The sequence below is a fragment of the Peromyscus maniculatus genome, chromosome 6, assembly GCF_049852395.1.
Source record: "Peromyscus maniculatus bairdii isolate BWxNUB_F1_BW_parent chromosome 6, HU_Pman_BW_mat_3.1, whole genome shotgun sequence".
NCBI classification, from domain to species: Eukaryota; Metazoa; Chordata; class Mammalia; order Rodentia; family Cricetidae; genus Peromyscus; species Peromyscus maniculatus.
In genome coordinates, this window is record NC_134857.1 from 69,424,584 (window position 1) to 69,452,349 (window position 27,766).

The window sequence follows — 27,766 nt, forward strand, 5'->3', positions numbered from 1 at the left end:
AGAACTGCTATTCTAGACATTTCAGTGTTCAGATTTTAAATTAAGGGCTTCGATACATTTTGAATTAATTTTTGTGCCAGATATGACATCAATCTAATTTTATTCTGTGTCATTAGATAACCAGTTTGGCCAGCATCATTTATTGGATAGACTGTATTTTTTCCAATGTGTGTTTTTACTTCCTCTGTCAGAACTTATGTGGGTTAGCTTCGTCATTTTATTTCTGGGTCCTTAGTTTACTCCTTTGGTCTACCTGTCCATTTTTATGCCATCACGAGACTCTTTATCACTACACCTCTATGGTGTAAATTGAGGACTAGTATCATAATGCCTTCAACAGTGTTCTTAAAAATTCTTAGCAGGGCTTTGACTATTCATGGTCCTTTTTGGTTCCATATGAATTCTTGTATTGTGTTTTCACAACCTGTGAAATGTGACACCAAAATTTTGATTAGGTATTGCATTAAACCTGTGAATTAATTTTGGTAATTTAACAATTTTCCCAATATACTGCCAATTCAGGTGCATGGAAGATCTACCTATTACCTAATATATTCTTTGATTTTCTTTTTCTTTTTCTTTTTCAAAGCAGGATTTCTATGTGTAGTCCTGGCTGTCCTGGAACTCCACTCTGGAGACCAGGCTGGCCTCGAATTCACCCGCATCTGTCTCCCAAGTGCTAGGAGTAAAGACATGTGCCACTTTGTGATTTCCTTTTTCAGTGTCTTTAAGCTTTCATTTTAGAAGTCTCTCTTAGTTAGGGTTACTATTGCTGTAATAAAACATCATTACTGAAGCAACTTGAAGAGGAAAGGGTTTATTTGACTTACACTTCCACATTGTCGTTCATCATTGAAGTCAGGACAGGAACTCAAACAGGGCAGGAACCTAGAGGAAATCTGTCTCAAATATTTAAGAGTGCAGTGGATTAATTTCTAATCATCCTCAATATAAGTACTTACCTCACATATGCTAGACCCTAGATTCACAGTTCCATATAACAGTTCACTTACATCACTCTTCATCATCAAAAGCAGTGAGGTCAGGAACTCAATGCAGGGCAGGAACCTGGAAGCAGGGGCTGATGCAGAGGCCATGGAGGAGCGCTGCTCATCCTGGTTTGCTCAGCCTGCTTTCTTACAGAACCCAGGACCCCCACGCCCACAGGGGTGTCACCGCCCACAATGGACTGGACCCTCACCCACCTATCACTAATTAAGAGAATGTCCTACAGCTGTATCTTATGGAGGCATTTTCTCAGTTGAGGTTCCTTCCTCTCAAATGACTTTAGCTTGTGTCAAGTTGACATAAAACTATCTAGCACAAGGTCGTTCTTTGCTTAAATATATTACTAAACATGTAATTTCTTTGGAGGTTTTGTTGTTTGTTGAGACAGTCTCTCCACATAGCCCTGACTGTCGTGGAACTCACTGTGTAAACTGGACTGACCTAGCTCTCACTACGTACACCAGGCTGGCCTAGAATGCACAGAAACCCTCCTGCCTCTGCCTCCCAGAGTTGTGATTAAAGACATAGGGCACCACACCTGGCCTGGAGCTATTTCAAATGAGACAGTTTTCCTAACTACTTTTTTTGAGAGTCCACTGTTAGTATATATAAAAGCTGTTATTTTTTTTTTAATACTGATTTTGTACCCTGTAATTTTACTGTGTTTGTTAAGAACAAGAGTTTTCTAGTAGACTACATAGGGTCTTTTAAGTAAAGAATCATGTCATCTACAAATAAATCAGTATAATTTGACCCTTTTCTTTCCTATTTTTATCCTTTTTATCTCTTTTTCTTGTCTAACTGCTATAGTTAAGACTTTGAGCACTGTGTCAAATAAGAGAGGGGCAATGCACATCCTGATTTAGAAGAAATGCTCTTTTGTCTCCATTAACTGTTGGCAATGTTTGTTGTATATAAACCTAATTATTTTGAGGTATGTTTCATCTGTTCCTAACATCTCCAGAACTTTTTATCATAAAGTCATGTTAAACTTAGTCAGATGCATCAGTTGAAATTATTATGTGGGTGGTTTCTGTTCTTAAGTTTAATTATATGGTGTAGCACATTTATTGATTATTGTATGTTGACCCAATCTTAACTTTCTGCTGTGAAGCCCATTTCTTTATGTTGTATAATCTTAATGTGTTCCTGGTTTTGTTTAAAATTATTTTGTTGAGTTTTGTTTTGTTTGGGTTTGGTTTGGTTTTGTTTTTCAAGACTGGGTTTCTCTGTGTGGCCCTGGCTGTCCTGGTTCTCGCTTTGTAGACCAGGCTGGCATCAAACTCACAGAAATCCACCTGCCTCTGCTTAAGTGCTGGGATTAAAGGCGTGTGCTACCAGCACCCAGTTTTGTTGAGAACTTTTGCATCTTTGTTCATCAAAGAATTAGTCTGTAGTTTTCTTTTGTATGTCTGTCTTTATCTGGTTTTGTTATCAAAGTAATACTTTATTCATAGATTGGATTTGGTAGGGTTCTTTCTATTTTGTAGAACAAGTTTAAGAATTGGTATGTGATCTCCTTGGAATAGACTACAGCAGTGACTCTGTCTGGTCTTGGGTTTTTCTTGAATGGAAAGGATGCTTCCATTACAGCTTTTATGTCATTGCTTTAATGGGTTAAGTTACTTATATCATCTGTATTTAATTATGATAGAGATGCATTCAGAAAATTTTCTGTTCTCAGTTATCTGGCTTTTTAGGTTATAGGTTTTATTTATTTATTTTTTTCTATACGGTGTCTCAGTATATAGCCCTGGCTATCCTAGAACTCACTACATAGACAAGGCTAGCCTTAGACTTACAAATGCTGAGATTAAAGGTGTGTGCCACTACACCCAGCTGGATTATAAATTTTCATAGTAATCTCAATAACATTTTTTTTTCATTGGAGTCTTTGTGATGACATTCTTTTGTTAATTTATGTCTTCTCCCTCTCTGTCAGATTAGTAAATTTGTCAATCTTACGTTTTCAATGACAATTTAATCTGTATTTAATTAATTTCTTCCCTTTATTATTTCTTGCTGTCTACTGTTTTTAGGATTGGCTCTTATTAATTTGTTGTGTCCCTTTTAATCTCGCTTAATAGTTTTGGTTTGAAGTTACTTTGTCTGAAATATGGCTGGCTACCCCGTTAATGTTTTTTGTTTGCTTGTCAGTTTGTTTTCCATTCTTTGCTATTGCCCTTTTTCATATATTTCCTGAGGAAGTTTACCTCTTGGGGACAAAGTAGGATTGATTCTTGTTTCTTCATCCATTTTACTGGCCCATTAATGTTATCTTTTTAGTGGTGAATTGAGGCCATTTACATTTAAAAAAAAAAAAGTGTGTGTGTGTGTGTGTGTGTGTGTGTGTGTGTGAGAGAGAGAGAGAGAGAGAGAGAGAGAGAGAGAGAGAGAGAGAGAGAGAGAGAGAGAGAATTTCTTTTAAAAAGGTCTCAATAAGTTGTCCAAACAGGCCTTAAACTTGACTTCACTTTGCCTCAACCTAGGTAATAGTTTTTGTTTATAGACTTGACTTGCCACCACGCTTACTTTGAAGATGTTTGTTGTTACTGTTGGTTAGATACAGTCACACTCTGTATGCTAGGCTAGCTTCACATGGACATCTTCCTGCATTAGCCTCTGGAGTGCTGGGATGACGGTGTGAGTCACTATGCCTGACTGCTATGATTTTGGTTTTCTGAGACAAGGTGGCCTTGAACTTGCTGTGCAGCCAAGAATGACTTTGAACTCCTTATCCTTCAGCATCACCTCTTTTTTTTTTTAAATGAATTTATTTGTTTTTATTTTATTTGCATTGGTGTTTTGCCTGCATGTGTGTCTATGTGAAGCTGTCAAATTCCCTGGAACTGGAGTTACAAACAGCTGTGAGCTGCCATGTGGGTGCTGGGAATTGAACCTGGATCTTCTGGATGAGCAGCCAGTGCTCTTAACCATTGAGCCATCTCTCCATCCCTCTGCTCAACTTCTTAAGCTTAAAGGCACTAATCACTACACCCATGTGCCTTGATGTTTCCGTTGTTCTGTTTTTGTGTGTGTGTCGTTCTTCCCCCTTCCCCCCTCTTTGCCAAACAGGGTTTCTTTGTGTAACTCTGGCTGTCCTGGAACTCGCTCTGTAGACCAGGCTGTCCTCGAACTCAGAGATCTGCCTGCCTCTGCCTCCTGAATGCTAAGATTAAAGTTGTGAGCCATCACCACCCAGCCTCTTTTTTTTTTTTTTTCTTTTTTAAGACAAGGTGTTACTCTGTAGCTCTGGATAGCCTAGAACTCTATATTGTAAACCAGGCTGGCCTCCAGCTCATAGAATGGTGATTGCCTCTGGCAATAGCGGTGGCATCAACATGTCTGAAGCATGACTGTAATTCCCGTGTCAGTGCATGGGAATAGAAGGCAGAGGAATCAGGAGTTTAAGGCCATTATTGACTGCATAGCAAGTTCAAGGCCATGACTCTATCTCAAAAACAACAAGTGTGTGTGTGTGTGTGTGTGTGTGTGTGTGTGTGTGTGTGTGTGTGTGTGTAATTCTCACAATAACATCTTCAAACTAATTTTTTTCCCCTAGCTTTATAGAAGCACCAGTTGAAATTCCCAGTCCTCTTGAAACCCCTGCCGAACCTTCTGAACCTGAAAGTACCTTGCAACCAGTGCTGGCTCTCATCCCACGAGAAAAGAAAGCCCCACGCCCTCCAAAGAAGAAGTACCAGAGAGCTGGGCTGTACTCTGATGTTTACAAAACTACAGAGTAAGTGGTGACTGAGCGCTTACATCTTCTAATCCCTAGTGTCCACCATGGCTTTAGATTGTTCTTGCATTTGTGTAGTGCAGTCTCTTCTCTCATATTACCATGTCAGTCCTCATAGGCTAGGTGGCAAGCACCTTTAACCACTGAGCCTGACACTCTGCTATATAGTGAGGTAGAGGATAGCCTGAGCTACATGAGACCCTGTTTTGTTTTGTTTTTTAATTGGAGCTGGCACATATGTAGTGACATGGTGATATTTTATTTGTGCTTTAATAAATAAAGCTTGCCTGGTGGGGGAAAAAGAGAAAATCAAAAACCAAACCACTGAGCCTGAACAAAGTACTTTCTACTATCAAAAACCAATATAACGTTATATATATGTAATATGTATTCTTTGTGTAACATTATATATGTGTAATATGTGTAACAGTCGTATGTACCTGAGTATTCACTGTGGATGCTGCACTGTGTTGTATGGTTATAACCATAAAAGAGAGGTTGATGTTTAGCCTCTCTTTTAAGTTCCATTTTATACATTTGGATGATTGACTTCTAACCATGCCTTTTGTTGTTTAAAAATAAGAAGCAAAGCCAGGTGTGGTGGTGTATACCTGAATCCCCACACTCTGGAAGCAGAGGCAGGAAGATTGCCACTTGTTCAAGGACATCATTCTTTCCCCCCCACCCCATGTCGTTTATTGAAGGAGGGAGGAGGTCTTAAATACAGGCTTATAGCACAATGGGACAACCCCAGAGGGCAGAAGTTCGCTACTGATGTTTTCAGTCTTGCATCTAAGCTGTTAACCCCCATTATGCAGGATCCACAGACAAGGAATTTCCCTTAAGCATTCAGGAGGGTGGAACCCAGTGGGGAATTAGCATAGGGAGGATATCAAGGTCAAGGTCAGCAAGCAAAGCAACAGTTACCCAAAATGGGCCAGTGCCCTACAGGTCCCCCTTTTACTAGAAAATGAGCTTCTGACTTAGGTTGCGTGGGACGATAGCAGGTCACCTTACCCATCATGGAGATGCCTGCCCAGGCCACACAGGTGCTTTGTCTTAGGTTGGTGAGCGCCCCCCAGGCATTACCCGTCTCTGAATACTCATTATCATACAGGCTCAATCATGTGTGAGCTGCAAAGTTAATTGCTGCCAAAGATCTCAAAGTGGTGCTGGGTTTGCAAACTGTGTGTTCGACACAGAAAAGACCAACAGAAGTCTTAACCCATCCATAGCCAGTAGGCTAAAGGCAACTGAGCCATTCCCTTCCTTAACGAGCCTTATTGCAAATTAGAGTCCTTGTAAGATGGTATCCCAAACGCAAATGGATCTTGAGTTTATAAATTTATAATTTTCAAAGCCAATATAACTGTATATAACTATTGAATTAAATTTATCATGCCCAGTAGAATGAAAAATTAACTAACTGTGGTAGCTGCTTTTGCTGGTAGGGTCTCCACTGTGCTAGCTGTAGTAACCAATTATGAAATGGTAACCCCAGAAACAGTAGCAGCGGTGGCCGACACTGCTATAACAGCAATAACGGCAGCAGCGGCATCAAATTCTCTTCTGGAGTGTGTGGACATCCACTGGCATGGATACAACTCCAGGAACACAAACTGCCAAGGCCCATTTTTCTTGATCCCAGCACGACTTAAGCTGGCAGCTCTGCAAAAGAACAACTAAGAACCATAAAGAAAAAACAGGCAGCTCACAAGGAGCAGAACTAATGGTCTCATAATGGCTACATTCAGACTCACAAATTTTAAGGTATCTTCAAAGGGGCCTAAATGAATTTCAGGAGGCCAATAAATGTTGCACAGAGCCACTCCTGAAAAGTAGGTACTACACCAGCTTGAAGAGGATTGTGAAAATCAAAAGGCTTATCAGGCATGCTACTGTTAACAAATGGAGATCAGTTTGACCTTCAGGGTTATCCTTAATCTCCAAGGTATCTGGGTGACAGGTTCTCAAACATACTTGAAAAAGCAGTTACCATACATTACCTTCTGTAGAATCCAACCACATGGCTACAGTTCCTAGACTTACGTTAATGCTTGCCAAGGCAGGCCATATTGGGCTCTCAATCCCCATTGGCATCAAAAGGGGAGAGTTTTTCACGAAGGCCCAATAGGTCTCTGCCTGGACAACATTCTTTATATAATTAATTCTAGGCCTGCTAAGGCTCTGTAGTGAGACATTTCTTTAACAAAAGAAAAAAGAAATTACATAAAACCCAAAAAGGAAGTTAAATAGCATTGCCTACATAAGTAAATGTATTTGGAATTTCATTGATTAAGTTGCCAAATGAATAAACTGTCCTTCATAGTTGCTTGATAAGTATCCTTTGTTACTGTATTGAAACAGAGTCTGAAACTGGCTGTGTAAAAATACTAGCCCCCCCAAACTCTGTCCTGAGATCACAGGTGTATATTGTAATTAAAAGGCTTTGGGATGACTATGTAGCTCATTTGGTAGATTGTTTATGCTGAAAATCCCAAGTCTGATTTCCAGTGCCTCATAATCTGGATATGGTTGGGCTTGTCTATAAGCCAGTCCTGCAAGAGGCTGAGTAACGAGAATTTTATACGACCCTGTCTTTGAGTGGGGAGGGGTGCAGATTTTTAAACACCAAGGCAGTAGTCATGATATAAAGTTAAAAACTAGCCTTATGTCAGATTGAGGAGATTAAAGGAATGAGCAGTCACATCTGGCCTGAATTCAGTTTTTTTATTTAAAAACAAAACAAAAACTGAAATAGTCATTTAGTCAGCCAGGTGATTCAGTGGGTATTTTATTTTTATTTTTTTATTTATTTATTTTGGTTTTTCAAGACAGGGTTTCTCTGTGTAGTCCTGGCTGTCCTGGAACTCACTTGGTAGCCCAGGCTGGCCTCGAACTCACAGAGATCCGCCTGGCTCTGCCTCCCAAGTGCTGGGATTAAAGGCGTGCGCCGCCGCCGCCGCCGCCGCCGCCGCCGCCGCCGCCGCCGCCGCCGCCGCCACCACCGCCGCCGCCCGGCCCTCAGTGGATATTTTTAAAGTTTTCTTATCCCATCCCTTGAGAGGCATGCTGGTGGATCTCTATAAGTTTGAGGCTAGCCTACATATGAAGTTCCGTGGTAGCTAGAGCTACCTACACAGTGAGACCCTGTCTCACAAAATAAAATTAAAGTGGTGATGAGGCTCTGACAACATAGCAGAAAAGGATAACCTTTAAGATTAGATCTGAGACCCTGAGCTTGGAACATTGTGTGTTTGTAGAGTGTTCAGCACAGGCCTGCTCGTTATACTCATGACCCTATTTTACCCAAGAAAAATTTATATGGCCCCAGGTATGTATACATATAAAATAGGTGTATGTCAGAGAGGGCATAGTGAAACCACCAAACTGGACCACTCTGTGAGTATAAAGGCAGTTTATTGGGGATCAAAATGCTAAGGCTATTTCTGGGGCAGAAAACAGCAACTTGGTTCGAAAGTGCTCAGATTTTCTATGATAATCAGCAGGGTGAAGGCTGTGCAGATTAGCTGAGCGCTAGATACCCTTACCTGATGTAGTTGACCACTTACTGTCTGTGAAGATAAGGGAAGGAGTGTTCTTCCTGGTAAACAGAGACCTGCCTATGAGAATCCTGAGGGGTGGCGAAGTTTGGGCTTCTGTTAACAATATTGTCACACGCACTGCTACTTTGGAGGCCCACTTTGGAGCAAATGGTATATAAACTCAACATATACTGATAAGAAATCATAAATTAATTTTAAAATTCTCTTGAATGACTAAAGAGATGACTTAGAGAGATGGCTCAGCAGATAACAGCTGAGCCATCTCTCTAGCCCAGGGCTTTCTTAAGGACATTTTTGGGCTTCCATTGTTTTTCCTTTTTGTTTATTTCTTGGAAAGGGGCTGGCACACATGCATGTTGAGGACAAAGGACAGTTTCAGAAGTTGATTCTCCTTCAACAGTAGAGTGTAGTTGGACGTTTTTCTGTGTCCCACCTGGTCCGCAGCCGCTCGGACAAGTAAACACACAAAGGCTTACATTACTTACAAACTGTATGGCCTAATGGCTCAGGCTTGTCGAAAGCTAGCTCCTATAAATTAACCCATTTATTTCTATTAATCTATAAGTTGCCACATGGCCGTGGCTTACCAGTACTTTCATATCTTGCTTCTCCTCGCGGTGGCTGGCATCTCTTCTGCCCGCCTCTCCTTTCCTCCTCCTCTCTCTCCAGTTGGAATGTACCACCTAACCTTATTCTGCCTCACCATTGGCGAAACAGCTTTATTTATCAACCAATCAGAGGAACGCATATTCACAACATACAGAAAGACATCCCACAGCACTAGATTTCCCAGGGATCCAACTCAGGTTGTCAGTCTTGATGGAAAGTGCCTTTGCAACATGAGCCATCTTGCCAGATAGAATCTATTTTCATTTGACCTTGGGGAGAAATTTAATTGCCTTTGTTTCTTATTTTCCTCCTCACAGCCCAAAGAGCCGATTAATCCAATTAAAAAAAGAGAAGCTAGAGTATACTCCAGGAGAGCATGAATATGGATTATTCCCAGCACCAATTCATGTTGGTGAGTACAGAGTCCACATAATTCATTAATAAGAATAAATTGTATGTGTTGAATTTAGGAGAAGTGCCTGTGTTCTTTGTTCTACTGGATTCAAATTCTTTACTATTTATTTATAAGAAATTCCCAAGAATTCTCATCAAGGATGTGGGACTGTAGCTCAGTTGATAGAGTGTATACCTAACAAGAATAAAGCCTGGATTGGATCCCCAGTAAGTACCACAGGAACCAGGGGTATAAACTAAATCAGAAACACAAGGACATCCTCAGCTACACAGTGAGTTAGAGACTAGCCTGGGATACATAAGGCCCGTATGAAACGTAGGAGGGAGGGGAAAAATACACTCCATCATTGATATATACCTCAACCCTGCTTTTATCATGGGGTTAGCTAAGTAATGGTCATTGTTTCTTTTATTCCAAATGAGAATCTTCGGTAGCTTTCCTGGGACATCATTTTAAGCTAAAATTGATCAAGGACATTCTTTAGGTAGATCTTACTTTTTATTGTTGCTTATTTGTTTGGGACTTTTTTTAAGATAAAGTCTTATATAATCTAGACAAGTTTCAGCTTGATAGATTTGACCTTGAACTCCTGACCCTCCTGACTTTATCTCCCAAATTCTGGGATTATAGGCTGCATACCACTACCAGCCTTTATGTCCGTTTTTAGAAATTAATTTCTATGTCTGGCTTCAAGGAAAGGAATGGCAGATTGTCTTAGTTACTTTTTCTACTGCTGTGATGAGTACCCTAGGAAAAGCAGTATGAGGGATCGAGGCCTTATTTTGCTCACTGTCTACCAAGGATGCAGTCCATCAGTGCCAATCCCACCCACAATTAAGATTGGTCTTTCCACATTAAATTAATGTAATGAAGATAGTTCCCAGCCGGCATGCCTAAGGGCCCGTCTCTCAGATGAGTCTTCATCCTGTCAACTTGAAAACGAACACTGATGTCCTTACTCTACCACTTGCCACCTTGACAGCTATACACACATCACTTCTAAATTACTGCCCTTGCCCATAGACTCATGACCATATTATAATGTAGAGTACATTCAGTCCAACTTTAGAAGTCTGCAAAGTTTTCAAAATTGTAGCACATTAAAAGTCAGTTTCTGCCAGGCTCCAAAGCTACAGAGAAACTCTGTCTCAAAAAACCAAAAAAAAAAAAAAAAATAAATAAATAAAAATGCTTTGCCTTATATCTACTCAAACTGACCTCAAAACCAGAACTCTGCTCCTAGTACCCACCTCACCTTTTCGTGGGGTGGAGTCTCCAGAGCTGATGCAAGGCTTCCCTAGAAGTACTCATCTTGCTCTCTGTCTAATGTATGCAATGATGACAACTGTGACTGTTAAGAGTATAAAATTTCCTACACAGGGCCGGGCAGTGGTGGCGCATGCCTTTAATCCCAGCACTCGGGAGGCAGAGCCAGGCGGATCTCTGAGTTCGAGGCCAGCCTGGGCTACCAAGTGACTCCCAGGAAAGGCCCAAAGCTACACAGAGAAACCCTGTCTCGGAAAAAAAAAAAAAAAAAAAAGTTCCTACACAGAAGACCTTCTACCACAACCTAAAGATGGATGAATTGAGCTTGTTAAGTATTAGGAGATGCAAGTGGATGATGTTTATATCATTCAAGCATAAGGATTACATTCTTGGTCTTGAACTATGCAACATGTGTTCAACTTGTTCTCAGATGGCAAAATCTCCAATAGTCAGAATGAAATACAATTCCTCTCAGATAGAGATGAAGAGCAAAGTAGGGATGGCTCAGTTGAAATGCAGGCAGAGCAGAATATACAGAAAGCAAACGCACTAGACGTCAGGAACCAGAGGTATGTGAGAGTCTATTCAATTAGCAATGATTGTGGCACATGCCTTTAATCTCAGTTCTTGGGAGTCAGAGGCAGGCAGAGACCTGTTGAGTTCCAGGCCAGCTATGCTTCCATGAGACCCTATCTCAAAACAAACAAAGAAAAAACAATGGTCACAGGCTACCTTTGGGGGATATGGATGGCACAGCAGTTAAGAGCACGTTGTTCTGTCAGAGGACCCAGGTTTGGTTCCAAGCACCAATATCAGGTGTTATATAAACTTCTATAACTCTAGTTCTAGGAGATCTGATGCTCTTTGACTTCCACTGATACCTTATACAAGTGGCACACATAAACCCACATATGCACCCACACATGATAAATAAATGGATATGTGGTTGCCTAATGAAGAACCTGTAGGTCAAATCTTCATTACAGTAAATGAGGATATGGATCATTTGAAAGGACTAGAGATAGGTTGCAATAAAAAGCACTATAGACAACAAAGTGGGTTGAATAGATAGGTACTACTGTTGTAGTAGACTCTAGAACAGTGGTTCTCGACCTGCCTCCTGCTGTGACCCTTTAATATAGTTCCTCATGTTGTGTTGATGCCCAGCCATAAAATTATTTCATTGCTACTTCATACCCACAATTTTGCTATTGTTATGAATTGTAGCATAAACATTTGATATGCTGGATACCTAATATACACCTCCAAAGGATTTGAGACCCACAGGTTGAAAACTGCTGCTCTAGAGAGATAAGGAAAGCAGGGGGAAACCTATGAGTAGTTTAAGGAGCCAGAAATAGCCAACCAATCACTTTTGAAACAGTGAAAAAAAAAGTGGGGCAGTTGCTGTGATGAACCTGACCATGTGGTTCTTAGACATTAGAACTGTTTTCTCCTCCAGACCGTGGAGGCACTTGGAAGGCAGAGAGAGCCAGGCGGATCTCTGTGAGTTCGAGGCCAGCCTGGGCTACAGAGTGAGTTCCAGGACAGCCAGGGCTACACAGAGAAACCCTGTCTCAAAAAAAAAAAAAACAAAACAAAAAAACAAACAAACAAACAAAAAAAAAACAGAACTGTTTTTGGGCTAGACTGTAGAAGAGCTTGATATTTTGGGCTAAAAAAAAAAGCTCTGGCGTGCTAGAAGCCGAGCTTATTTATTCATGCAGGAGCTTTAAAGACAAGAGAAATACGGACAGTGGAGACCAGGCTTATAAAGTTCCAGAGTGGAACGAGGGTTTCAAAAAAAAACTGGGGGGGGGGGTGTTGGGGATTTAGCTCCGTTGTAGAGCGCTCGTCTCATAGAGACTCACTCATCTTCCCAAATTCTGGGATTAAAGTCAGGTGTCATCATGCCTGGCTAGAAATTGACTTTGAGACAGGGTTTCTCTGTGTTTACCCAACTGTCCTGGAACTCACTATGTAGACCAGACAGACTGTCATTGAATTCCAAAGTCCACCTGCCTCTGCCTTTAGAGTGCTGGGATTAAAGGTGCGTGCCACCATTGCCTGGCTAGAAACTTTTTCTTTTGGTTTTGAGACAGGGTTTCTCTGTGTATCTCTGGTGCCTTTCCTGAAACTCACTCTGTAGACTAGGCTAGCCTTGAACTCACAGAGATCCGCCTGGCTCTGCCTCCCGAGTGCTGGAATTAAAAGCGTGTGCCACCAATGCCTACCTCGGGTAAAGCATTTTTTAAAGAACTTCAGAAGCTTTCTATCTCTTTTTACATTTTCTAGAGAAAACATGTATTACTGGCAAGTAATAAAAATCAACTGTTCTCATAAAAAATTTGTTCTCTTTGTCTCAAAAAAGTAAAGCCAGGCCTGGTGGTTCATGGCTTTAATCTCATCACTCAGAAAGTAGAGGTAGCAAATTTCTGTGAGTTCAAGGCCAGCCTGGTCTACATGGTGAGTTCTAAGACTATATAGTGAGACCCTGTGTCAAAAAAAAAAGATTTGTTCCCTCTTCTTAGGACCAGGTTACTCTCAGTATTAAAAGTCAGCAGGAACCATGCAGTGGTGACACTCAGGAGGCAGACAGGCGAATCAAGTTAGAGGCTGGCCTGGTCTAGGAGCAAGTTTCAGGACAGCCAGGGCTACACAGGGGAAGTGTGTGTGTGTGTGTGCGCGCATGTGCTGGGGTGGAGGTTGGGGGGGGGGCAGTAAGCTCAACTACTAAAAGCACCTGCTCCCAAACCTGATGGATGACTTCCTTGCAGTCTCCAGGATCTATGTACATGGTTAAAGCGGAGAACTGACTCTGAAGTAGTCCTCTGACCTCCACACATGCACTATGGGGTGTATTCACAAACAAACACACACACACTAAATAGGGAGGTAGAAAGGGGAGGGAGAGAGAGCTTAATAAAAGTAAACTTTTAAATGTAAGTAATTGGTGGCTAGAGAGACGGCTCAGCGTTTAAGAACGCTTCCTGGGGATGTGAGTTCAGTCCCCTGCACCTGTGTCAGGTGTCCACAACCACCTGTCATTCCAGCTCTTGGAGATCTGACACCTCTTCGGACTCTTCCGGCATCTGCACACATGGCATATACTCAGACTTACAACAGCAAACATATAATCAGGCATGGTAGCACACGCCTTTAATACCAATACTTGAGAGGCAGAGACAGGCAGATCTTTGAGAGTTTGAGGATAGCTTTGTCTACGTATCAAGTTCCAGAATAGCCAGGCTACATTAAGAGATCCTGTCTCAAAAACAATAATACACACACACAAGCAAGTAAAGTAAATCTTTTTTAATTAAAAAAAAATGTTAAGTATTAGCTATTGAACTACTAAAATCCAGTTGTGTGGTGCGTGCAGGGAGATCAGCAGCTCAAAGTCATCTTCAGCTACATAGTAGCTGCTGCCTTCCAGCTTGAGCTAAAAAAGAGACTTTATGATTTATCTTGAATGAAAAAAAGAAGCAAAGCAATGAAAAACCTCAGTAGCTGGGCTTGGCTGGATACACTTTACCAGCACTTAAGAAGTAAAGGCAGGGGGCTGGGAAAATGGCAGAGCACTGAATGCTCTTCCAGAGGTCCCGGGTTCAATTCCCAGCATCCACATGGCAGCTCACAACTGTCTGCAACTCCAGTTCCAGGGGATCCGGCGTCCTCATACAGGCAAACAACCACTGCACACAAAATAAATCTTTAAAAAAAAGAGAAGAAGAAAAGGCTAAGGCAGGAGGAGCTAGAGATCATTATGGGCTATACTGTAATCAGTTTTACCTCGCATTGCTTTTACATAATTAGTGTCAGTATCGGCATAATGAACAAGGTGTATAACAACTCCATAATGTCATTGAAGTAGTTTTGACCTGTCACATCCTCTAGAGTCAGCAGATCCTATTCTGAGTCAGAACTGCTGGCCTAGGGACAAATGAAAGCACAAATAGCCTAATACAAAATAGGAATATGTATATGTCATCAAACAAAGAAATTAGGTCTTGGTGAAGGAGGTTGAAAGGACAAAAGATCATTACAGAGTAAGGACGTTGGAAAAGCCTTGTTAAGGTAAAGAGGGTCTTTGAATGTGGTCGTTCTGGCTTGGGGGTGGTGGCAGCGCATTCCTTTAATCCCAGCCATTGGGAGTCAGAGCCAGGTAGATCTCCGAATTCAAGGCCAGCCTGATAAGCTCCAGGACAGCCACCAAAAGAGAAAGAAGAAAATCAAGCAGGCGGTCGCCACTACAGTGAACAGGTATTAGGGGAGAAATGGGAGAGGAGAAGCAGAGCAGTTGGTGTACTGTGGAGAGAAGCAGAACTGAAGATGTGAGGGCTGTGAGGAACAGGCTGGTAGGGGTGGCCATACTAATCTGAGTGGCCTGCGCTGCCAGCTGAAGCCATGGTGCCATCACATGCTGCCCAAATTGCATTGAAGAACATGTCTGGGACTGTGGTCCTGCCGCAGCTCAGTGCTGTTGTCTACGGGCCATGTTATCACCAGGGGCCATAGGAGAGCTGGCCTTGACCCCCGCCTGAGGGAGATGGTACCAATGGAGTCCAGGACTGACCAACTCAGCTACCACCCAGGCTCATATCCAGGGCTTTGAGCTGGCTCACCCCAACATCTACCCCAGTGCATGGAGTGACCAGTGCTGCAGAACCATAGCCACAGGATCTCCATGACTCTGGACAACAGGAGGCTGTCCTAGAGAAGTTTCCGTGAGGGTCCAGGATTGATGGTGTGCCAGAAGCCAGAGGCCTTGAGCCAGACCAACAACTCCTTCCAGTGAACATTTACAGCCAAAGCTGTTTGAGAAAAGGGGTGAAGGTCATGACGCCCCACACCTGTACTGCCACCACAGCAGGGGAGTGTGGAGGGAGAGCTGGGAGAGATGGGGGGCCATTGGGGCTTTTGTTTTTTATTTATTTACTTACGTATTTGGTGGGGAGACGACAAGGGTGGACAGCAGACTGACTGGGAAATGAGTGGGATTGGAGTGCATGATGTGAAATTCCCAAAGAATCCGTAAAGAAATTATGTTAATATATATAAAAAAGAAAGGAGTGGTTCAACATGTAGAAAATAGGTTAATGGATCTTAAATTCGCATGTCCTTTTTTTTTTTTTTTTTTTTTTGCTTCTGTGTAGCCCTGGCTGTCCTGAAACTCATTGTATAGACCAGGCTGGCCTCAAACTCAAAGAGATCTTGCTGCCTCTGCCTTCTAAGAGCTGGGATCAAAATGGGTGTACTTATTTTTTAAAGACTTTTCTTTTGTTTTTGGTGACAGGGTTTCTCTGTGCAACACTCCTGACTGTCCTGGAACTCACTGTGTAGCCCAGGCTGGCATCTATCTCACAGAGATCTGCCCGCCTCTGCCTCCCGAGTGCTGGGCTTAAAGGTGTGTGCCACCGCCGTCCAGCAAGACTTTTTCTTTTTAATTATGTATTTGTGTCTGTGTGTGAGTGTATTGCATGTTCTGCAGCCAGAAAAGGCTGTCAGATCTCGTGAAGCTGGAGTTACAGGCAGTTGTGAGCCACCGGACGTGGGTGCTGGAACCAAACTCAGGCCCTCTAGGGAGTGCAGTCTTCACCATTGAGCCATCTCCCCAGTCCCCTGCATGTTCTCTTCTTCTCCTCACACCTTAACTATTTGTACGCCTATGTTTGTGTCTGTATGTGTGAACTGTGTTCTGAGTCTGGCATGCAAATGTCCCAGTGTACATGTAACAGAGTAGCCAAGGTGACTCAAACCTTTAGTCCTAAGGAGGCTGAGGCCCGTGGATCTCTGAATTCCAGAACAGCCAAGGCTATGAAGAGAGAGACCTTGTCTCTAACCTCCAAAAAAATATTTTTTATTAATTATTATTATAATTTATAATATATAATATATAATTGTAAAATATAATTTTAAAATATATGATATATTTTATTAGTATATTAAAATATATATATTAAAAAGTCAGAGGCAATATTTGAGGAGCTGGTTCTCTTTCCAGCATGGATTCTGGGAACCATCATGCTGGATGACATGTATTCTTCAGTTATATAAACTCAAGGATGATCTTTTCACTTATCCTTCTTTTGTGTTGTTTAGTTTTATGTGCGGGAATACGTGTTCCACAGTGCTGCATAGAAGACAAAGAACAATTTGTAGGGAGTCCATTCTCTCTTTCTAGCATGTGAGTCTAGGGATCAGATTCAAGTAGTCAGGCTTGATAGCAAGTAACTTTTATTCATGAGCCATTCTGGATTTCCACCCCTTCCACTTTAATAGTTTTAGATGTTGTTGTTGATATTATGTGTATGATTATTTTATCTGCGTGGGTATACTGTGCATCACATGTATACCTGGTGTCTGCAGAAGTCAGAAAGGGGCATCGGCTTCCTCCTGAAAGTTGAGTGGTAAATGGTTGTGAGCCCTGTCCTCTCCAAGAGCAACAAGAGCCCTTGGCCACCGGGCCTTCCCTGCAGCCCAGTTTCCCCTTTTTTGTAGCATTAAGCTTGTGTAATAATGAAGCAGAACAAGTGCCAGGTACTTTAGGATTGTAACTAATAATCAAAACCTTCTTAGTGTTTATTAAATTTCATAGTGACTTAGAGATTGCAGTTGTAATTTGTTTTCTAGAGATGACTATAAATTTAAAATATATTTTGCACAAGCAGGCAGTGGTGGCGCACACCTTTAATCCCAGCACTAGGGAGGCAGAGGCAAACAAATATCTGAGTTCGAGGCCAGCCTGGTCTACAAAGCGAGTTCCTGGACAGCCAGAGCTTCACAGAGAAACCCTGTCTTGAAAAGACACCCCCCAAAAAATTAAAATTGTGTGGGTGTATTCAGAGCTATATTGCATATGACTATTTGCTGTCTCGGTATGGACTGCTTATCAGAATAGTTCTTGAAATTGACTTTTTTCCCCCCCAGGAAAGTACCTAAGACAAAAGAGAATTGACTTCCAGCTTCCCTACGACATCCTCTGGCAGTGGAAACACAATCAGGTACAAAGGCCTCTTTTACCAGGTTTTCTTGTTAAGTGGTGAGGTTGGGGTATAGGGAGTGCAAGTTTGTTTGCTCTGGTTCCTCGTCATATCTTAGGATATCCTGAGACTTGTCCTTATCAAACCTAGAGACTAAGAACAGTGAATTTTCCCACATATTTCATGTGCCTTCCTTGCCTTTTCTCATCCTTGGTAATTACAGTCAGTTGCTGCTTCCCTGGCCAACCTTCTGTTCTTATTCTGAGCTTTTGTTTTGGTAGCAAAGAGTTTGTGCTATAAGAATTGTATTTTATGCAGGTCTCAGAAAGATGAAGATGCACTGCTAACAAATACTTAACAAACAACAAACATACAAACAGACCAACCTCAGGTTTTAATTGAGTTCAAGGTTCCAGGCCCTATCTTGAGAATAACCCTGGGAGAGAGAAGTAGTCATACAGATGAAGTAAACAACATGTTTTTCTGAGTTTAGCTAAAATGCTGTCAAAAGTTACCTTTGGCAGGTGTAGTGACACATACCTTTAATCCCAGCAGTCAGGAGGCAGAATCAGGTGGATCTCTGTGAGTTCCAGGCCACTAGAGCTGCCTAGGAAAACACTGTCTCTAACAAAAGTTAACTTTGGAAAACCAAAAGCAGTTCAGTCTCCTCTGCCTCCTCTTCTCTGATGGTCTCTGTTGAATTCTTTGTTTGAAGACAAGGTTTCTAAACAGCCCTGGCTGTCCTGGAACTCACTCTGTAGACCAGGCTGGCCTCCAACACAGAGATCTGCCTGCCTCTGGAGTGCTGGGATTTAAAGTGTGCGCCACCACCACCTGGCCTCTGTTGAATTCTTAAGAGCATGAATATGTTCGGTATTGTGTCTGCTTTTATTAGGTTTGATTGGAGAGGCTGCTTTTGTTTTATTTTGTTTTGGCACAAAGCTTTTTGTCTCCTCTTTAAGGAGGATGGGGCTTTCAATGTGGACTGAAAAAATAAGATAAAATAAAAGCTGACACCTTGCTAAATCCGGATTTCAGGTTCAATTGCTGTTTCTTTTGCTGCACACTTTAGTTCACACATGCGAGCTCTGTCCTTAGTCTTTGATATTACCAGGCTGGCCTTGAAGTTGCTGTGTAGCTGAAGCTGGCCCCCTCCGGTCCTCCTCCTCTCACCTCCGTTGTGCTGCAGATAAGCACCAATAGCACACTGCTTATTGGCTGAACCACCCTATGAAAATATTAATGTTGATTTCCTAAGGTTCCCAACCAGTGAGTGTGACAGCCGAGAGGCCAGCAAATCTTCCTATTTTCATACAACTACTCTAAAAACAAACCATAGACATGTTTAGGGCTTATAGGATTTTGTGGTTTTATTGGTGGGGTTGATGCTGAGGCTTGAACATGCATTGTACCACTGATCTTTACTCCTAACTCCTTTCCCTTTTTTTTGATAGGAGGAAATATAATCTTAAGTTATTCAAGTGAATAGCTTTGGTCTTCAGATTGAGTCTTTTCCATAGTTATCTAGAAGCACACTAAAAAAAAAAATCAAAGTACATTGTTGTGACTCAGATATTATTTACACAAGCCTATCATCCTAGCATTCAGGAAGGGATATAAGAAGAACCAAAAGTTTCACATAGAAAAATTCAGGCCATCCTTGGCTGCACAGATGCTGTCTAAAAAAAAAAAAAAAAATAATAATAATTATGGTAACTTTTTATAAACTATTTAATGTTTATTAATTCTAATTCTCTATTGCCCTTTTTTCCTGTGGAGGAAAAAAAAATCACTCTGAGTTTCCTTTAATCTATTTGATTCAGAAAGGCTGAAAAGTATTTACTGTGTAGCTTGTGCTCAGCGATACTCCTGCCTCCCCTTCCCAAGTGTTATGAGTGTAGAGGTGAGCATCATACTAATTCCCACAAATATTTCTACATGAACACAACACACGGATACCTTCATGTATAGTTAGCGATTGATACCACACTGTCATTTGAAGCAAAATGCTATATCAATTTTTTTTTTCTTCTAGCTATACAAAAAACCAGATGTCCCCCTGTATAAAAAAATCCGTTCAAGTGAGTAACTTAGAAGCTGGGTTTTTTGTTTGTTTGTTTGTTTTTTCTGCCTTCAAAACATCAATGTTCCTCCTATCTTGAGACTTGAAAAATAATTCTGTATGTTCAAAACTTTTATTTGCTGTCTTCTCAAGATGTCTACGTTGATGTCAAACCTCTTTCTGGTTATGAGGCTACCACCTGTAATTGTAAGAAGCCGGATGGTGACACCAGGAAGGGCTGTGGGGATGACTGCCTTAATAGGTACTGTAACTGTTTGTAAAGCCTGAGTTCTGAGGGGCGGGTGTGTGCAGCAGCTCCCTTACTTTCTCCTCTAAACGGTGTGCACTGATACTAATGGACTGAAGATATTATCAGAAAGAGTCTTTTGTACATATTTAAATTCTTTTACTATTTATGAGACAAGACATGGTTCATTTCTCTGATAAAAATGTCACCTGCTCTGGGGGAAGTTCTCGGGATAATATGAGATGATCATGTAATCTTTTAATAAGCAAAGTCTTAAGTGCCTTCTTAGCTTTCAACATATGGTAGGCCATGATGAGGGACAGTCCGAACAGTGTATAATTTTCAAGGAAAACTATGTTAATAAACTGTTAGCGTGTATGATCCTCTACATGATCAATGACCACTCATGCTAGTGAGATGATAAAAACATCGTCAGAGGTAGAAAGTGTGGGGTTCACTCATTGGGAGATCCTTACTTTCAGTGGGAACTGTTCTCAGTTGTGTTAGAACTCTGTCTCTGCTACCTAGCTTCCCAAGTGCAGAAATTATAAGCATATACCACCAGCCTCTATTCAGCATAAAATGGAAATGCCTAATAGAGGAAAATGAGTAAAGATAGAATTTGTTGGTTTTAGTAATTTAGATAAATTTACAGAAAATAAAGAACTTAATGTTCTGCATATGGTAGTACAAATCTGTTAATCTCAGTGCCATAGAAGCTGAGACAGCAGGAACCACACAAATTATAAGCCACCCTACTCTACAAGGTAAGTTCTGGGCCAGCTGAGGCTACATAGCTAGGTACTGTCTCGAAAAACCAGAAGTACCAATAGCCTTTACCTCAGTTGTCCTAGCCAAAGAGAACTGCTTCTGAAGTCCCTAGCTCAGCTGCCTGTTCAACATGTCAGGTGGGAATCTTTCCTGGCTTAGATTACTACCCATGCATGTACTATATTGTGTATATATATGCAGTTTTATATATTGATGATACTGAAGATAAAGAGTAGGCTTTTAGAAAATTTATTTACTTAATTTTTCTGTCTGTGTGTGTATGCCTGTGTGAGTTTATGTGCGCCACATGCATGCAGGGTACTGACAGAGATCAGAAGAAGACTTTGCATTCCTTGGAGTTTAGTTATAGGTGGTTGTCAGCCTTCCTGTGGGGACTGGGAATTGAACCCCATTCATGGCAAGAGCAACAAGCAAGTGCTGTTAACCACTAAGCCATCTCTCTAGCCCAGTGCGTGTGTGCGTGAGTGCGTAGTACTGAGTTTTTTCACTTCAGGTATTTTGTTTTTATTTTATTTTTGAGACAGGACCTTATCTTGTAGCTCAATCTATTCAAGTACTCACTATGTAGCCCAGACTGGCCTCAAACTAAAAACAATCTTCTTGCCTTGGCTTTCTAACCTGTTTTGTTTTTTTGTGAAAGTTTCTTGCCCTTATGTTAATAACCATGCCCAGCTACTTACAAATATTTTAAATTTACACTTTTATATACCAATGTAGTCTACAAGCTATCACTTTCAGGACTTGCTATCATCATCAAGTTGATAGACTACAGACTTGCCCTCATCTCTTTTGGACATCTAATTTATTTTCAATGTTTTACTATTAAAAATGTCACAGAGAAACCCTGTCTCAAAAATAACAAAACAAAAAACAGATGAGCCATCTCACCAGCCCTAAATAAAGCTGGGCAATAGTGGTGCACAGTTTTAATCACAGCACTGGGGAGGCAGAAGCAAGTCTGGTCTACAGAGTGAATTCCAGAATAGCCAGGGCTACACAGAGAGACCCTGTCTCAAAATCAAATCAAAAGAAAAAGTCACTACTGGGACTGTAGAAATGGCTCAGAGATTAAGACCTGTAACTCCAATTCCAGTGGTGTCTATGCCCTCTTCTGACTTCCATAGGCACCAGAAATGCACACTGTTCACATATATACCTGCAGGCAAAATACACACAAAATAAAATAAAACATCTTTTAAAGTGGTTAAAAATTGTTTTTTTGTTTTGTTTTGTTTTGTTTTGTTTTTGAGACAGGGTTTCTCTGTAGCTTTGGAGCCTGTCCTGGACTAGCTCTGTAGACCAGGCTGGCCTTGAATTCACAGAGATCTATCCACCTGCCTCTGCCTTCCGAGTGCTGGGATTACAGGTGTGCGCCTCCGCCGCCGCCGCCACCACCACCCGGCAGAATTGTCATTTTTTTTTTTTTTTAACAATACTATTTAGTTCTACATAATAGCCACAGATTCCCTTGTTCTCTCCCTTCCTGCCCCCCTCCTCTTCCCCCCAGGCCACCCCCCCATTCCTACCTCCTCTAGATCAAGGTCTCCCGTTGTGCCAGAATTGTCATTTTTTAATTCATGTATTTATTTTATATCCTGGCCGCAGCCTTCCCCCATTCTCTCTTCCCAGTCCCTCTCCACCGTTCTTCCCCTCCTGTCCCCCAATCTCCTCTTCCTTCTCTCTCCAGGAAAGGGTACATCTCCTGTGAGTATCAATAAAACGTGGCATATCAAGTTGCAGTAAGACTGAGCACCTCCCCATGTATTAAGGCTGGGCAAGGCAATGCAGTATGAGAAGTAGGGTCCCAAAAGCCTGTAAAAGAGTCAGAAGCAGCCCCTGTTCCTGCTGTTAGGAGTCCCCAGGAGGACCAAGCTACACAACTGTATCGTGTGCAGAGTGCCTAGGTCAGTCTCTCGCAGGCTTCCTGGTTGTCAGTTCAGTCTCTGTGAGGCCCTATGAGCCCAGGTGGGTTGATTGTGTGAGACCGCTCTGGCTCCTACACTCCTTTCTCCTCCACAGGATTCCCAAACTTGGTCTAATGTTTGGCTGTGTCTCTGCATCTGCCTCCATCAGTTGCTGGTTGACACGTCTCTGATGACAGTTGGGCCAGGCACCAATCTGGTCATAGGAGACGGCCAGTTTAGGTTGCTTACCTATTGTTCCTAGGAGTCTAAGCTGGGGTCCTCCCTCCCCAACCAGATCACTCATGTCACAAATAAACTGTGCGTGGTGCTGAACACCTGTAAGTAACCCTTGTACTTGTGAGGTATAGGCAAAGACTGCATTGGTTTATATATAATCTTTATAGGGCTGTTACATGATCTGTATATAGCAAGTTACAAGCCAGCCAAGGATACATATTAAATTTTAAAAGTAAGTACATTTTCAGGGGAGATGGTGGCGCACGCCTTTAATCCCAGCACTCAGGATGAAGAGGCAGGTGGATTTTGAGTTCAAGGTCAGCCTGATCTACAGAGTGAGATCCAGGACAGCCAGTGCTACCCAGAGAAACCCTGTCTTTTTGGTTTTTTGAAACAACTACTGCTCAGCTGAAGCTAGGTTATGGAGTGGGGGGGTGGGAGCAAATTTTAAAGTTATGTGAAATATTTTGACATAATTGTGACTGTTTTACATTTTTTCAATTAAGCTTCATTTATGTGTGGCTTTTTTTATCTGCATGTATGTATATATGCACACCAGATGCATGCCTGGTGTTCCTATAGGCCAAAAGAGGATGTGTAATGCCCTGGAACTGGAGGCCAGGTTTTCTGCTAGAGCAGCCAGTGCTCATACCCGCTGAGCCCTCTTCCCAGCCCCAGAATTGTAGCTTCTTCTAATCGGTTTTGGTTTATCTCTCTTACTTCCTGTTCTAAATTTTGAGAATTTGGTTCTATTAATTTGTTTTTGTCTACTATTTATCTTTTATATTTTGTTGGCTTTTTGCAGTTTTCTTACCCCTAATAGGAAAGAGGGAGCTAAGTCAGGAGTGAGCCTCACCGCCAAGATCCTAGCAACACCAAAAAAATAAGATGGGACCAAGTTGCCTTAAGTGTAACCAGAAAACTGACATTTGAACATTCGCCATATCAAATACGTTGGTTTTTTTATATCATTTTTGTTGGCATAAGTATTACTTTTATTTTTCACACTGTGCTGGCCTGTATTCAATCCTAACAAACCTCCTACTTAAACCTCCTGTTTAAACCACAACCAGAAAATAACCCTAAGATACAGTGTTGTCAAATGAATGTTGTAGGAGGCTTTTCACTACAAAGAAATCAATATGACAAATGACAAGAATGTGATAAATGCATAAATATGTAAGAAAAATTCAAAGGTATTACTTAATAGATACCTACTTAGATTTTTCAAAGAACCCATTACAAAGTCTCCATTAAATGGAGCTATCTAACATGTGTGACTTTGTCTTATGTTTTCTTTTTTTTTCTTTTGGTTTTTTCGAGACAGGGTTTCTTTGTGTAGTTTTGGTGCCTGTCCTGGATCTCCCTCTGTAGACCAGGCTGGCCTTGAACTCACAGAGATCCACCTGGCTCTGTCTCCTCAGTGCTGGGATTAAAGGCGTGCGCCACCACCGCCCGGCTGTCTTATGTTTTCATGTGTAAATATTTGGTAGGATAGCAGGAATCTTTTTGTTGGTTTTGTTTTTTGAGACAGGATTTCTCTGTGTTGTCCTTGGCTGTCCTGGGACTCACTCTGTAGACCAGACTGGCCTCAACTCACAAAGATCCGCCTCCCTCTGACTCCTAAGTCCTGAGACTAAAGGCATGCATCACCTGGTGTGTGGCAGGAACCTGAAGGACTGTACAAAATTCATCATTTTGTTGTTGTTAGACTGTGTGGCCCAGGCTGATGGGGCACGCAGATCTCTGCCAGCCTCTGCCTCCTGAGTGCTGACATTAAGATACATATCACTGCGCCCTGCCAACAAGATCGATCATCACATTGTTAATTGGATTTATTTGCAAATGGTCCTGTAAAATTGTGATTCAGGACTATTCTTTTAAATAAATAATGGACTTTTGAGGCTGATGAGATAGCTAAGAGGGTAGAGAAGCTTGCTGCCAATCCTGTTCACCTCAGTTCCATTTCTAGACTTATATGGTGAATGAAGAAAAACTAACTCCTGAAAATGATGTGGAGTGTGTGTGTGTGTGTGTGTGATGCATCTTCTCTTTCTGTGACAATCATGTTGTATGAAACACAACCAATCTCATGCATAGATAAGTAAATAAATACTAAATAGGGATTTGGTTTGGTTTTGGTTTTGATATTTTGAGACAAGGTCTCACTTTGTAGCCCTGGCTATTCTTGAACTCACTACACAGATCAGGCTGTCCTGGAACTTACAAGAGATCCTATTGCCTCTGAGTGCTGGGATTAAAGACATTCATAACCTCACCTGTCCTTAAGTGGGCTTTTTTTGTTTTTTGTTTTTTTTCAAGACAGGGTTTTTCTGTGTAGTCTGACTGTCCTGGAACTTACTTTGTAGACCAGGCTGGCCTTGAACTCACAGAGGTCCACCTGCCTCTGCCTCCTGAGTGCTGGGATTGAAGGTGCCACCACTACCACCACCGTCTTACCTTAAGTGGGCTTTTATAGTTAGTTCATATCAATGTTTTGAAATATTTTTCTTAAATTTCAACAGTTAAGCTCTTAATAATCATTCTTTAAAATTCACTGTTCCTTTTCAGTATAAAACCAGACCTCAAATTTTGAGCTCAGTTGTCTTTCAATAGGTATTAGCTAAAATAATTTTGCAAATTAGTCCATATTGCTACAAAGAAAAGTGGCAAGGTAATGTCAAAAGTGAAAAGTAATTAAACAAAAAATATAATAGCTTCTTCCATAAGCAGTTATCTGTATATGAATTTGTATTCCTCCATGCAGGGGAAATTTTTATTTTGTGTAGCACATTTCTGCTTAGAGTAGAGTAGAGGGGATGATTATGTGTTATGTATTATAATGTATATGAAGAAAATACTCTCAAAATCCCCCTTCTAGTTTTATGATCCTGTAAGTTATACTGTGGGCTTGTGAGCTAGTTCTGTGGGTTATTGAGCTTCCCAGAAACCACATGTTGGAAGGAGAGGACCAAATACTGCAAGGTGTCTTTGAGAATACATCTTGATTCATGGGCACCGTACATAACAAATGAATAAGTAAGTGAAGTTAAAATTGTGATACAGCTGGGTGGTGGTGGTGCACACCTTTATTCCCAGCACTCGGGAGTCAGAGGCAGGTGGGTCTCTGTGAGTTCAAGGCCAGCCTGGTCTACAGAGTGAGTTCCAGGACAGCCAGGACTGTTACACAGAGAAACCCTGACTTCAAAAACAAAAAAACAAAAAAAAAATTGTGATACAAAGCATTTATATTTTTTTTTAAGACATGTTTTCACTATGAATTTGAGGCAGCCTGGTCTACATTGTAAGCTTCAGTTCAGCCATGGCTACATAGTAAAACCATGTCTCAAAAAAGAAATTAATACAAATAAAAATGAATTCTATTACAAAAAGGTTAAATTTCTTTCTAATTTTAAATACCTATTCTGGAAAATACATACACACAAAGATTATAACTAAGGCTTTTGTTGCATTTCTGTACTTTTTTTTTTTTTTTTTTTTTAACTTTTTCTAGGGGCTGGAGAGATGGCTCAGTGATTAAGAGCACTGACTGCTCTTCGAGAGGACCCAGGTTCAATTCCCAGCACCCACATGGCAGCTCACACCTCCAGTTCCAGGGGACCTGACACCAATGCACAGGGTTTCTCTGTGTAGTTCTGGTGCCTGTCCTAGAGATCAGCCTGGCTCTGCCTCTCGAATGCTGGGACTCAAGTCGTGCGCCACCACCGCCTGGCCTATTTTTTTTTTCTTTTTAAAGAGGAGAAAAGATGAAACATTCCAGGTCAGACTGTGCTATGTAGAAGATTTCAGTACTATCTGGACTGCACAGTAAGACTTTGATCAGAACAGAACACCTAAAGCTAAAGGAAAAGTCTGTAAATGGCCATGAACTGCTACAGAGTAAGATTTCAGTGTAAAGATCGTGGAGTGTTCAACAATAAGTAACAAGGAAATCAATACCAGAGGGCCAGCATGATTGCTCAGCAAACATACTTGCTCCCAAACTGAAGAGACCTGAGTTCAGTCCTCAGGACCCACATGGTGGGAGGAGAGACCAACTCCCATAAGGTGTCCTTGGATATGTACACATGTGCTGTGCCTTGTCCTCACCCCCAGTATACACAATCAATCAACTAATAAATGAGTGTTCCTTAAGACTGGTATTCTTCCTTTTCCTACTGTTCTTTCTATTTCTTTCCTACTCTCAGCAGTTCTTGCTCAGGTTTGTTGTTGTTTTGTTTTGTTTTTTCAAATCTATGTTCCTAGCCAGGCATGGGAACACATGACTTTGATCTCAGCACTTGGGAGGCAGAAGCAGGTGATTCTTTGAGTTTGAGGCCAGCTTAGTCTACAGACTTTCAGAACAGATAAGCATACAAAGAAGAAACCCTTTCTTGAAAAACCACAAAAAGAAGAGAACAGCAACAGAAAGACTAGAGTGTCTGCAGCCATATCACCCTAAAGGCATCCAATCTCATCAGAGAAACTAGAGGGTTGGGAGTTTTATATAGCAGTAAAGAATTGTCTGTGATCTAACTCTAAAATTATGAAAGTTAAGTTTTTGAATTATTTCATTTTGGATATTTAGCTACTCTTGTTAAAATTGTTTCATGAATAAAATTTAAAAATTGAAGATATAAAATGTTTGGAGTAAAAATGTATTGTGTAAACTGACTATAATTATTACTTTCTAGAATGATCTTTGCTGAGTGTTCCCCTAACACTTGCCCCTGTGGTGAGCAATGCTGTAACCAGAGGATACAGAGGCATGAGTGGGTGCAATGTCTGGAACGATTTCGAGCTGAGGAAAAAGGTTGGGGAATTAGAACCAAAGAACCCCTAAAAGCTGGCCAGTTCATCATAGAATACCTAGGGGAAGTTGTCAGCGAACAAGAATTCAGGTAAATATTGAGATCCCAACACAGTGATGCCTCT

The 27,766-nt window shown here is 41.4% G+C and overlaps 1 protein-coding gene across 7 annotated transcripts in view; it reads left to right on the forward strand.

Moving 5' to 3' along the window:
- The window catches only part of Ash1l (ASH1 like histone lysine methyltransferase), a 152,154-nt gene that overhangs the window by 75,054 nt on the left and 49,334 nt on the right, over nucleotides 1–27,766 (forward strand). For all 7 annotated transcript variants that reach the window (XR_013051890.1, XR_013051891.1, XM_076573656.1 and 4 more), the window contains 6 exons: nucleotides 4,571–4,750; nucleotides 9,243–9,337; nucleotides 17,537–17,610; nucleotides 19,625–19,670; nucleotides 19,805–19,913; nucleotides 27,526–27,732. Coding sequence is in view for 5 of the 7 variants with exons in the window: in XM_076573656.1 (XP_076429771.1) it covers nucleotides 4,571–4,750; nucleotides 9,243–9,337; nucleotides 17,537–17,610; nucleotides 19,625–19,670; nucleotides 19,805–19,913; nucleotides 27,526–27,732 (711 nt within the window). In the remaining 2 variants the exon portion in view is untranslated. The remainder of the gene's footprint in view (nucleotides 1–4,570; nucleotides 4,751–9,242; nucleotides 9,338–17,536; nucleotides 17,611–19,624; nucleotides 19,671–19,804; nucleotides 19,914–27,525; nucleotides 27,733–27,766) is intronic.